General features: G+C 48.4%; 1 protein-coding gene across 1 annotated transcript in view; it reads right to left on the bottom strand.

The window, feature by feature from the left end:
* LOC144829050 (uncharacterized) overlaps positions 1–13,397 on the bottom strand; it is a 491,023-nt gene that overhangs the window by 266,346 nt on the left and 211,280 nt on the right. The window contains exon 14 of the mRNA XM_078687792.1: positions 11,641–11,687. Coding sequence (XP_078543918.1) covers positions 11,641–11,687 — 47 coding nt within the window. The remainder of the gene's footprint in view (positions 1–11,640; positions 11,688–13,397) is intronic.

The following is a 13,397-nucleotide window of genomic DNA, read 5'->3' as shown; positions in this document are numbered from 1 at the left end:
TGGAGTATCCATTTGTCTGTAGTTATTTTCTTCCATTCCAGGAAGAAATGTTTCGGCCTGCCTCCTACTGGCGATACATGTCCGTTGGTGCTTAGTCCGTGTAACCCTCTTTTGTTGACCTTGTTGTGCCCCACCCTTAGAGGTGTCGTGTGGGTGGGCACGCTTGGTGGGACGGAGTCACCTTGAGGTGGGTTGCTGGGCCCCTCTTCTCGTTTGCCCTCGTCCATTCGCCCTCCTGCGAAAGGACTGGCCCCGAGGCTGGTATTGCCAGGTTTGTTTTTGCTGGCCCTGCTCAGCTTGGCTGTCGCCCTGGTAGGTCTGCTGGAATGTCTGATGTGATGTTCCCGGCTGGTTCCCCTCCCCTTCCGTTTGTGTCCGGGTCGGGGTACCCCTTCTCAATCCTCTGAATTGCAAGGCCCCCAAGGACCTTGCAGTCTCATTTTCTTTTTTGAGCTGGGTGAGTTTCTCATCCACCGGTGCCCCGAACAGGGTTTCTCCATTGAAGGGGGTGCTCAGAATGTTGTTTTGTACTTCAGGCTTGAAGCCTGAGATCCTCAGCCAGGCATGCCTTCTTTCTGTGACCCCGATCATCATGAGCCTGCTGGATGTATCAGCCCCATCCAAGACTTTAGGCATGCATTTGCTATATTCTTGCCTTCCTCCACAAGGTGTGACGCTCTTTGTTGGTATTGCTCAGGGAGGTGTTTAAGCAGCTGTCCGACCTCGTCCCATTGTTGGTATGAGTGTCTGTTCAGTAGGGCATTGGAGTTTACAATGCGCCAGTGTACTGCTACATTCCTCTATCTTCCTTGCAGTGAGGTCCATCCTCCTACTTTCTTTGACTGGTGGTGGGCCTGAGGTTGTTGGAACGTTTGCCCTTTTCCTGGCTGTTGCCGCAATAATGGAGTCATCCGTGACAGATCCCTGGATGTAGGGGGGAGTGTTTGTATTTCTTCTCTGTCCTAGGTGTGACAGACCTGCATGTCGCTTGGTCTTTGAATGCCTCCCTCCCCTGGTCCAGGACACTTTGAAGCATGGGGAGGAATGTACTCCTTGTTTGAGTGGGGAGCAGGGTCTCTAAGAGGAAGCCGGCCTTTGGTTTTTCTTCCTTCAGTTTCACTCCATAAGCCGTTGCCGCGTTCTTGCCGACCATGTTGTAGACCCCAATGTCATCTGTCGGTGAAGGCCTCGAAGGGTACGATTCCACGGCCTCTTCTAGGCTTTCGGGGTCACGGTCCATCCAATCCAAGTCATGTGCCATCGAGGATGCCGAGCTGAAACTCGTCTGCTGGTCTTCCTCGCCTTCCTAGTCGTAGCATAGGCCCTCTTCCTCTTGGTTTTCCTAGGGCTCGGGAGTTTTCGGCAGCCCTTCGCAATCGAACTCCTCTTCTTCCATTTCGACGATAGTCGGTGGTTTCGACGGTATCGTGAACCTTTTCATCTTTTCGTCGAACTCTCTTTTCCTTTGCAGGATGTTATCCATTTCAGCCTCGAGCCTTCTCTTTTTTTCTCTCCATTTCAGCGACCTGTTCGGCGTCGAGTGTTTCGGCCTATCTCTTAGACGTAGTCGTCAACGTCGAAGTAGCCTTCGGGTCCTTTTCCTTCGGAGTCGAGCAGTACTTTTCGGGGATGTGCTTCAACGACATTGGCTTTGCGCTTGTTTTTGCCGTCTGGGAGTCCTTTTCGAAGGATCCGGTGGGCTGTTTGTCCCTGGATGCAGCTGCGGACGTTGAGATTTTCGGCGCCAGTGCTCCTTTCGTGGACTTCGACTGTTTTTCGAGAGTCTGACTGAGGCTTTCGAGAGTGACTGAGGCTTTCGAGAGTCTGTCGAGGGCTTAGGGGTCCACATGTCTCCTACCTCTTTAGATGTTTTCTTATAGTCTCTACGACCGTGCTGTCCTCTGGTCCCTCAGCGAGGTTATCCTCTTAGTCGCTGGAGAGGAGTAGGTCCCGAAGCGACAGAGGTTGGCCTTTGCCTTGCATGTTGTAGTTTGCTCTTCTCGGTCTCTCTCTAACCCTGAGAGTCTTCGGGGTGAAGACGGAACAGGCTTTGCAATCCTTGCTCTCGTGTTCGACCGGTAGGCAGAGTTTGCAAACCGGGTGCTGGTCCTTCTGTGCGTATTTGTGGTGCCAGTTACGGCAGAATTTAAGGGGTGTTTTGTCCAGTTCTGCGCTCAGGGGGGCCCCTGTGTGCGCATTCTCCGTCAGACGTCGAAGTTCTCCTCCTCCTTCGTGTCCTGACTCAGTGATCTTGTTTCTCGAGGTCTTCTCCAATCTTTTCAGTGTAGAAATCGGTCTTTTCCCTCTTCTTTCCTCCAAAAACTCTGGAGCCTCTCGGTGACGATCCAGACCCAACGACGGAAAAAGAATCTGAAGATAGCGCCCAAAGGTGGGAGCTTCCGCAGGAAGAGTGCAGGACGTCACAGGAAGTACACCAGAAGGTGGGACGTTGACGCCCACCTGGGCTACGAAAAAAAAGAAAAGAAAGAAAAGACTACGATTCCGGACCCAACCACTAGACCGCGGAATAATGCACAGCATAGTGAATCCAGAAAGACTCACGCTGCAAAAGTAAATTTTGATACCGGTTGGTTCTAAAATAAAGCTATATCTTTTGATGTAAAAACAATTGGCTTAGAGTTCAGTTCTTGAGTGTGTGAAACCTTTTGCTGACTGAGTGTGTAGAACAAATGCTTCACACTGTCCTCTGATACTGCCTTACTGCTCGACCAAGCTATCACTTTAGAGAGTAAGGTTAGATCTAACTTTAGCCTCTGCCAGCCATCTGTAGACTGTGGACTCTGTGCACACTGTACCTTACTTTGGTCCAGTATATACAAGGCGACTTTTTTACATTGGGTACGTAGGAGTTGGGTGCAGTGGTGATTCTAAGTATCTGGTTTCTCCATCCTCAGCAGGCTCGGAGTCTTTCTTTGGTGATTCTTTTGAACAGAGCTGCTGTTCAAGGTCTTTATAGAAGGCAGTCAATACTCCCAGGCGTTCTGGAGATCACTGGCTGCAGGATCGCTGGTAACTGCAGTCGGGCCAGTAGGGCTAGGGCCAAGTCAGTTCTACTTCGCAATCTCCTCTGCTGGGCGTCTTCTTTCGTGTCCTTCGTAGGTTGCGGGAATAGGTCTTCTTGGTTGGGCTGCCCCCTAAATACTGTACTTAGGGGGAGTTTTAGGGGTGTTGTGGTCAGTAGCCAAATGGCTGCGGACCTTAGTTTACTACACCCTTAGTGTGCTCACCCCACGTGGGGGAGTCGGCACAATCCCTAATCCTGATAAAAGAGTGCCTGCCAGCTGCAAGGTGGGGGGCACTGTAGACTAGGCTTCGCCTAGTCTCCCCACCTGAGGGTGGGGTTGGCAGAGGTGGACAAATTCAGGCTTTTCTAATTGTTCCAGCCGAAAAAGGGGAGACATGAATGGGGCCTGCTACTGATAGCAGGAGTAGCTGGGTCATATTACAAAAGCAGCCAGGCCTTTGAAGCTCCCCTGCCACAGATGGTTCTTCCTGTCTTGGGGAAGAGGTCATCACCTCCGCCCAGGGAAGGCTTTCTTTCGAGGCTCAGTGAGCGAAGGCTCCCAGCCCAGGTGTCCAGAAACATGTCTTGTGGTGGCAGGCTGGTGGTTACCAGTCAGGGAACCCACAAGAGGCTGATCGTTTTTCAGAGGTCATCTCTAAGATGTCCTCTGAGTGCATGGTATAATAAATCCCACACTGGCATCAGTGTGGGTGTATTGTGCTGAGAAGCTTGCTACCAAACTTCCCATAATTCAGTAAAGCCATTATGGTGCTGTGGAGTTCATAATTACAAACTCCAAGCACCATATACTCTTTATGGCTTTACTGCACTTACAATGTCTAAGAAAGGACTTAGACAATGTAGGGGTACAGTGCTCATGCAACTGTACCCTCGCCAATGGTATAGTGCACTCAGCTAGAGGGGTGTCCATAGGCAGTGGGTTGCAGGCATGGCACACAGTAAAGTGTGCCTTGTCGACTCTTAACTTTTCTCTGCACCAAAACAACCAGCCTGCAAAAGCAGCGTGTGTGTTTGTGTGGGTGGGTGTGTATGTGTTAAGGTACATTTTTGGGAAAGACACCCACCCTCATTGGGAGGGACCCAGGGCACATCAAGTCAAGGTGCATCAGAATCTGGCCAAAGGGAAGGAGGGGGGGGCGGGGGGGGGTACGGGGGAACAGACTGTTTACTGCAATAGGAAACCCACTTTCTACACTGCTAGGGACATCACCGACTAGACCGGTGTGGGGGAAGCTCAAGATGGCTCCACTGGCGTCGATACAGATCAGTCTATGGATCCAAGTGGGCCACTGGCCTAGGGACAAGCCTGCTAGTGGAAAACCATTATGGGCACCAAGTCCTAGCGCAAAATGATTTGCGCCTCTTAAAAAAAACAAGGATCATACTAAGATACACCATAGAGGGCAGCAACATTTTCAAGTGAATAATGAAAAATTTCATAGCCAACGTAACGGAAAGTTTCAATTCTATTAAGGACTCGGAGGCGAAGATTATGCCAATCTTTCTCCATTTTATTGGCAATAGCAGCCTTAAGATTAACAAAGAGACTACCTTTCCCATGAACCAAAAGGGAAAGTAGTCAAGAAAATCAACACATGGTAACATCCAATCAGTGACAGGGAGACAGTGACCAATCAGGGCATCTCAGTCCAATACATAGTCCATTGTTAGTGTCCCCTCTTCCTCTTTCAGAGAGCAAAGGCAGCCCATTCCATGTCTTCCAGAGGAATTGGCCTGGTAAAGCCTGCAAGGAAAGCATGTAAAAACAACCACCCAGCATTTAGTACAGCCATATGAACTGAAGGAAATTACTTAATGCAGTACAGGGAGGGTCGTTCTCTTAGAGTACAGGGCTGGATAATCCTCGCCTCTAAGTCCTTAATAGAATTGAAACTTTCCGTTACGTTAGCTAGGAAATTTTTCATTCTAGGTCAGGACAGGAGGAGAGGATTATGCTTGTTTAAAGCTTGCCCAAACCATCTGAGCCTTATTAAGCACTGGCTTGAAGTAGAACCTCTTAAGGGTGGAGTCCAAAGACCAGTCAGCGCATTGAGAATATCTAAGCGGGCACCCAAACCAAATGTTTTTGAAGCCATGGCACCCCTCGCAGAGTGCGCTCCAAATTGTCGGAGGTTGATACCTGCCTCCTGCATCACCCAACGAACCCATCTAGCGATGGTGGGTGAGGAAACTGCCATAAAGGGTTTCCTAAGAAAAATGAGCAGCTGTCTTTCCCCAGGCGGGCGAACCTCCTCAGTCATCTGCTCATAAGCCTTGAGACAACGAACCACACAGAGTTTGGGAGAGTCAGGAAACTCAGGGTAGGAAATAACCCTGGTGCAACACATAGTACGCCGGAGCAAGGTAAAAGTTACTCCATCAGGTGTACGTCCGTCCCGTAATATCAAGGGCCCACACATCCGAGACTCTCCAGCAGGAAACCAGGAATATAAGCATAGCCAGCTTTGCTGACAGTTCTTTCCTAGAGAGGAACCTATTAGGTTGCCAAGAGAGGAAAAGATTAAGGACCTGGTTAACGTCCCATTAACGCAGAAAACCGCTGTTCCGGGGGAAGTGAAAACCTGATACCGCGCAACAGTCTGCAAACCATGGGATGTTGACCAACAGGCACCCCTTCTACCTGGACGTGATCAGAAGAGATGGACGACAGAAAGGTGTTGACAGAACGGTAGGCCAAACCATCAGCGGCTAGTAGCGCCAAGAAATTCACCACGTGGATCACTCCCATGACCAAGGAATCAAAACCCTTTCGTAAACACCAACAGGACCATCTGCCCCATGCGGAACGGTAGCTCTTGACTGTACTGTCCACCCAAGCCTTAGAGATGTACGTCTCAGCTGCTTGCAAAAGGCCTGAGGTTTCCCATCTGTTCCTGAAATCCGCCATGCCATGAGCTGGAATGAGTTTGTTACCATCAGAGGATGAAGAGTCCAGTCGGGACTCGTGAAAAGAGACGGAAACCGGGGGAGAAGGATTGGAAAATCCCCCAAAAATACCAGAAGAACTGGAAACCAAACTTGAGACCTCCAAAGAGGGGTAATCATGACCAGATCCGCCCTCTGCCTGCATTTTGCATTTGCGCCGATGACCTTGTGATCATTGCAAACTGAGGGAATGCGTAGCCCTGTTCCCCACTCCAGTCTTGGAGGAAGGCATGAGTGGCCACTGCCGAAGGGTCGGGCCTCCAACTGAAAAAGCTCTGAACTTGATGGTCCAGCCGAGAGGCAAAGAGGTCCACCGAGAAGGGGCCCCAGCAGTTTGAGCATCGCAAAGACCGCCGGATCCAGCTTCCAGAGACTGGAATCCCTTAAGTGGAGTGATTGGAAGTCCGCTTCAAAGTTGTCTCGACCTGGAAGATACTCCACGGTCATAGAGACATGGCTGTCTAGGCAATACTGCCAAAAACATGCGGCCAAATCCGATAGAGCTTTCGACTTGGTACCCCCAAATGGTTCACGTAACGAACCGCCGAGACATTGTCCATTTTCAGGAGCACACAAGACTGCACTGAGTCTCTCGTCCAGCATCTCACTGCGAAGGACCCCACCAGAAGCTCCAGACAGTTGATATGTACCTTCTGTTCTTCGGGTGACCACAACCCTTTTGTAGAGAGGTCTCCGCACCTGGTCCCCCAGCCGAGACCATTAGCAATAATGGGTTATCCCTGTGTCCCTCAGAACCTGGGTATGTATGATATATAAGGAAGTGGTTCTGTCGGGAATGTAACAATTTATTTGTTTAATGTATATATATCCAGAATATTAAATTTTTAGTAGTAAACAAACTTATTGAAAGAAAAAGGTCCAATGTCACATTTAAAGAACCAAATTGAAATACGCGGAACACACTACAAAGACAAAAAAAATTTTGTCAAAGAATGACAATTGTATTGTATGAATATTATATACACATTATTGAATATGGGAGTCAATAAAACAATACAATACCAAGCGATAAAGTGATTGAAGTGCAGGACATGTGACTCGTGGTGATAAGTGTATAGTATATGTACAGCACTTTTATTCAAATACGTAACACATAAGGGCAAAAGGTATGCTGTACTGTCCATTTCTTCTCTTTGCTTGATCAGTGATGGGTGATTGGTGTCACAGGAAGCGCTGGGATGCCCTTGGGTAGCCATGCACTATATAAGTGCGTATTCATTCATTTATTCATTTCTCAATGCATTAATACACAACCCAAGTGTGACTTTGTATTAGGATCAGGGAAGCTGCATGGACTAGTGTGACTGCAATGTCGACGTTTCGACCCTGGGAGAAAGCGCAGCTTATTATGCATCAAAGGCGTGTCTTCGTCAGGACTAGGGGGTAGGAAAAAAACAGTTTACAGTCTGTTGAATAATTAAAAACAAGGATTCAGGTGTGTCCTGCCCATCTGTTGGATTAAGCATGGTAATGCACGTGAGATTAAGTGCTTACCCCAAGGATTAAATGCCAGGTATCCTACGAGGTAAGTAGAGTAGGATCCAAATTGATTCCGATTTGGAGTACTGCAAAACCCACACCAGAAGGTTGTGGTCTAAAAGAAAAGAATCAGGTTACCATGTGAAACTAGTTGTACCAACATGTACATTTTAACCAGATCTGAAAAATGCAGGCAGTGTGACTAGCATGAGACAAGCAAGGTAACGAACCGCCGAGACATTGTCCATTTTCAGGACCACACAAGACTGCACAGAGTCTCTCGTCCAGCATCTCACTGTGAAGGACCCCGCCAGAAGCTCCAGACAGTTAATATGCAACTTCTGTTCTTCGGGTGACCACAACCCTCCTGTAGAGAGGTCTCCGCACCTGGCCCCCCAGCCGAGACCATATGATTTAGCCACCAGGGATTTCTTCCCTAGCTTCGGCTGGCAAGGTGACCCTGTGGGAGTACGGGAATTCCTTGCGGAGGAAGTAAGCCTTGAGGCGTTGGAGATCTCTGTAGTGAATGCAGGCCCGGGAAGATGTCTTGTATTGACGAAGAGAGGCGGCCTACAACCTGGGCCAGCTGTTGCAGAGACACCTGCTGCCTGGTCAGAACTCGGCACAACTCGTGACAAATTTTTGTGATCTTTCTGGCCGGGAAGCTCAGAAAAAACGTGGTGGAGTCGATGACTAACTCCAAGAACATAACGGCCTGGGCTGGCTGTAACAGTGACTTCTGCTAGTTTATCACGAAGCCGACGCCCTGAAGCAGTGTCACCACCATTTGAAGATGTTCCGTCAGATGACAGGGACAGGCGGCCATCAGGAAAAGATCGTCGAGATAGACGATCATCCTCACTCCCCGAGCCTGCAGAAACTCCACCACTGGCCTCAAGACCTTGGTGAAGCACCAGGGGAACAAGGAAAGCAAGAAAGGGAGGGCTGCGAACTCGTAGACATGGTGACGCCAGACAAACTGCAGGAACTGCAGATGAGTGGGAAAAATAGGAATCACCTAATAGGCGTCCTTGAGATCCAAGCGGACCGTCGAGGGGACGAAGCACATCCCGCAGGAGGTGAATGCCCTCCATTTTGAAACAGTGGTAAACCAGCCATTCGTTGAACTCACTCAGGTTTATGACTGGACGTTTGCCCCTGTCTGTTTTGTCGACCAAGAAGACGTTGCTCAAAAATCCTCTGGGATGAAGGGCAGTAAGGGAGATGGCATGGTGCCTTTGCGGAGGAGGGACTCAACCTCCTTGTCCACCAAGGCCGCATCTTGAGCTGAAAATTAGATGGGACGGGGAGGGGCCCCTGGGTTTCCCACAAATTCTATATGAAACCCCCTCACAGTCTGAAGCACCCAGGCATCCTGTGTGATGGCCAACCAAGCTTGGTAAAAGTTTGCCAACCGCCCACCCTATTTCTTGAAGGGAAAAAGGGGTAACACTCACCGGGACTAGCATTGGTTGCTCCTCCTCTGTAGCCCCCTGCTTTTCCCACGGCTTCCTCGTTTGGGATAAAAGTTTCCAAATTTGGAAGGATCCGGGTAAGGTCCGGAGCTGCTTTGGTTGGTCTGGGTTTGGCGACTGGCCGAGCGGTCCCTGCCTCGGCCGGCCCCTCGAAAAACACGGGGAAGATCCTTCTTAATCGTGGATTGGGCCCTGTCCAATGAAGTAAAAGTGTTCACAAATTTCCGGAGCTCTTTAACAAAAGGCTCACAAACAGGCCTCCCTGAGCCACGGCGCCCGCCTGAGTCCGCCAGTTCCCCTAGCTTTGGATCAATCTTAATAAGGAGGGACCGGCGATGTTCAGTGGAAAGGGCGCATTTGGCATTGCCCAAGAAAATAACCATTCGTTGTGCCCAGCCAGACAAAACTTCAGGGGAAATAATAGAGCCCGATTCCTTGGCATCCTCGGCCATATCCAGAATCTTTGTGATAGGGCCCAGAGCGTCCAGGAGCTTGTCCAGGCACGCTCTCCGAGAACGATCAATCCCTTTTGTAGGATCTCGGACAAACTTCTGGAGGAAAGTAGACATACGGGGATCAATCTCTGGTGTCAGGGCTACCTTCCCCTCCAAAGACAGACGGGGGCAGTCTGCCCTAACGCAATTACGGGCCTCTTTTTCTAAAGGGCGACGTATGTGTCACGCTACATAGGAGGCGACCTTGTCGGCCGGAGTCCACTCTGAAGAGTGTGGGTGCACAATGTCATTGGGGTCCAGCATGTCTGAGGGGGGTAGGGAGACTTACGAAGGGCGGGTAGGAAGCCAGGGTCTCGAAGGACCGGGGTCGGGGTCCCCCTGAACATCAGGGACAGTAGGCTGTGGGGCAGGGACAGTAGGCTGTGGGGTCAGGTCAGGATGGGGGGGGGTTCCCCCGCAGGTAGCACGGGCTATCAAGAATTGCCTGTTCAGGCACTCAAAAGAATCCACGTCAACACCCGGTTCCCATGGATGTTTAGGTGGCGAAGGGCCAAGAGAATCCTGGGCTGGGACAGCTGGGGCCTTTAAATTTGGTGCCACCTGACGTTGCAGGCGTTCAAACGCCTGCTCTATTGGTCAGGAGAGGCGATCTTCCAAGGGTGTGATGGCTTGATCCACTGTCCTAACTATAGAGGTGTCAACTGCCTCGTAAAAGGCGACCCCCCAAGAGACATCAGCAAGGGGGGGGTCTTCTTCCTCCTAGTATTCTTCAGAATACTCCATGGCTGTAAGTGAGGAGTACAGGAAATACGCCAGGAATAAGAGATTAGTAAAAAATATATATACTTGCAATAATGGGGGAGAACCACCGGGCCGTAGATATGGCCTCACCTTGGGTTGGGTGTCAGCCAATCGGTAGGGTGGCAAGGAGACCACAATTTATCAGGGTTCTAGCCTTGGGGGACAACTACTGGCCGAAGGATGTCAGAAGCACAGGCACCCCAACAAAGGGCAGCAAACTGGTCTGGGGCTTGTCCCCAGCAAGCCAATACAAGACCTCCAGGAGGCGTTCACGATTAGGGATACTGAGTCGGGTTCCCGTCAGGATCGGGCAAGGAAATGTGTAAATGACGAGCAGCGAGAAAACTCTGGTCGCTGCCGTCTACAGACCAACAAAGGTGTTCTCCTCAGACCAGAAGGCTCAGTGAATGGCCTGAGGAGGAATTTCAAGAAAGAGACGTCCTAGACACCGCCTCCGACGCCCTCAAGGGCGTGGGAGGAATGCGGAGCACAGGCCAGCAGAGTGACGCGTAGGGACGGGAAACCGTCCCGTGGCACAACGACAACAGTCAAGGTAAGTGCAGCCCACGGGCCCGATTCAAGAAAGAAACACCGCAGCACACACACACAAAAGGGTAATTCACAGTTGAACCACAATGAAAATCAGCATCCGACATTCAAATTGAAAGCGCATTAAAGCGGCAACAATAAAGGTTTCGAATGAAGCACAATTGTGCTATGCAATGTCTAAAACATGAGGGTTAAATACAACAATCTAAGCACTAAACAGTTGAAAGGAACTGAATAGCACTTATCTGGCTGCGTTGCAGCGAAGGAAGAGGGGACACCAACAATAGACTATGTATTGGACTGAGATGCACTGATTGGTCACTGTCTCCCTGTCACTGATTGGATTTTACCATGTGTTGTTTTTCTTCACTATTTTCCCTTTGGTTCATGGGAAAGGTAGTCTCTGTTAATCTTAAGGCTGCTATTGCCAATAAAGTGGAGAAAGACTGGCATAATCCTCGCCTCCAGTCCGGACATAGAATTAAAATGTATAACCCCATCTACATGCCTCTTTACAGACTCTGTCCATGTTCGCTTTTTTACCTCCTCACATTGGTAAGAACTGGTATGGTATTTGTGAAAACATACTTTTATAGAAGTACAGTAAGTGAAGACAAAATGACAAAAACAGATTGCAGAATTTACAAAACATGCATATGAAAGCCCAAATCGGGATTACAAACAACCTCTTACTACTCAGTGTTTCATTGTAGATTTTGCAATATTTTACTTCATGGTTTTTAACATTGCAGCTCCATAACTAGAGCATAAGCACTAAGATCTTTGATACGGCGCAACAGCACTAGCTGGCAGTTTCATATACATGAACGCTGGAATGTCCTAACAATGGCTTAATTTAATTACTTACCGACTGTTTCTTCAATACACTGGATGACTGGGGCCAGTTTCGGTTTTCTGAAATGTATGAGAAATGAATTAAGTACCAATGTCAGTAACTGTGATACAAATGAATTCATTTTAAGTCTGCTTCACCAGAACAGAACAATTTTCTAATGCATGCTCCCTTGAGCAGAGAAAACTTTCACCTTGCAGCAACAACCGCACTCTTTCTGCGTAGGTTTAATATCACCTACTTTTAGGAATAAAATGATGTAGCTGCAACTAAGAAATGCTTAGTTTTGTGGTTTTAAGCAGGTCCGTGCTCTCTGGGCTAACTTCATTACAGCCAAAAAAGTATACCTCCTTCTCAGCATTAACAAAATAATAACCCTTCAAATAAAATACCCCAGAGACAAAGCTCCTCAGGCATCATTTCCAATCAAAAATAACACAGGAAAATACACTAAAGCATACAGGTTCCTGTTCTTTAAACAAGTTCCAATAATAGATGTATCAGTTCAGGGGAGAGCGGTTGCCGAGGTCCTAGAAAAGAAACTTTTGCAATAATGAAAAGAAGCATTGGCAAAGCCAATAAGTCTCATCTATGCAAGACCTACTGACTTTGCCAACATGTTTTAACTAAGTTGTACGCCAGTGTGGCTGCTGTTCAGCATGGCTTAAAGTTAGTAAGGTGGAGTGTAATAAAGAGGACTAAAATTGAGTGTTATGAAGTAGCATAGAGTCGTGGAGTGGCAGAGTGAAGTTGAGTGGAGTATTGGGGAGTGGCATTCAGTGGCAGAGTGGAACAGTGCCGTCTTGTGGAAGGAGTAGAGTGTACGAGTGAAAGAATAGAGGTGAGTGGAGTAGAATGTCAAAGTGGAGTTGAATGTTGTAGAGTGGAGTGGCATTGAGTGTTGTGTAGTGGTGCAGAGTAAACCCATTATGGTGCTGTAGACTTCGTAATGACAAACTCCCAGATCATATACTCTTTATGGCATTACTGCACTTACAATGTAGGGGTACAGGTCTCGTGCACCTGTACCCTCACCACTGGTATAGTGCACCCAGCTTGAGGGGTGGCTTACCTATGCAAGGGCAGTGGGTTGTGGGCATGCCACACAGGGATGTGGGCAATATCGACTCTTAACTTTGTTCTGCACCAAAACATGCAGCCGGGGGGGGGCGTAGGTACAGGGCCTCAAAGGGAGGCACAATAGGTGCTGCAGCCCTTAGAGCTCCCTTGTATACTACTGCAACATCCTTCCCTCTTACTCTGATAGCTTGATTGTTCCCTGCATGCTCCTTGATCAACGCCTGTCCCCCAACCACAGCATCGGTAGTACATAAATACAAATTCCTGTGTGCAACTACATTTTATTTGTCAATATTTTCCTGATAACAGTATTTTTTATATCATATGTATGTATTTATTTTCAGTGCTTTGAAGCCCTTTAAGGTCTGGTGCACGATACATGAAACTGTAAATAGATTAATAGAAAAGTTACAGAAAAGAGGTTTCCCTCCTGGTAACGAATGAATCTCTTTCAGCACAGTAAATGTGAAAGTGTTTCAGCAATGCTGTGCATAAATTGTTGTTTTCCTCAAAGACATTGGTCTATTGTCATCCATTGGTCTATTGTCTGTTGCAGGAATTTCGGCACTCTACAAACTGGTTTCCAGATTAGTCACCGCAAAATGAAAAGAATCTCATTTATGAATTTATAAAGCAGATAATGTACTTCAAATAAATCCTGGAACAAGGGAGACATTTATGATTTACTGAAA

Source organism: Lissotriton helveticus, chromosome 4_1 (genome assembly GCF_964261635.1).
Source record: "Lissotriton helveticus chromosome 4_1, aLisHel1.1, whole genome shotgun sequence".
NCBI lineage: Eukaryota > Metazoa > Chordata > Amphibia > Caudata > Salamandridae > Lissotriton > Lissotriton helveticus.
This window is presented reverse-complemented; position numbering and strand designations above follow the sequence as displayed.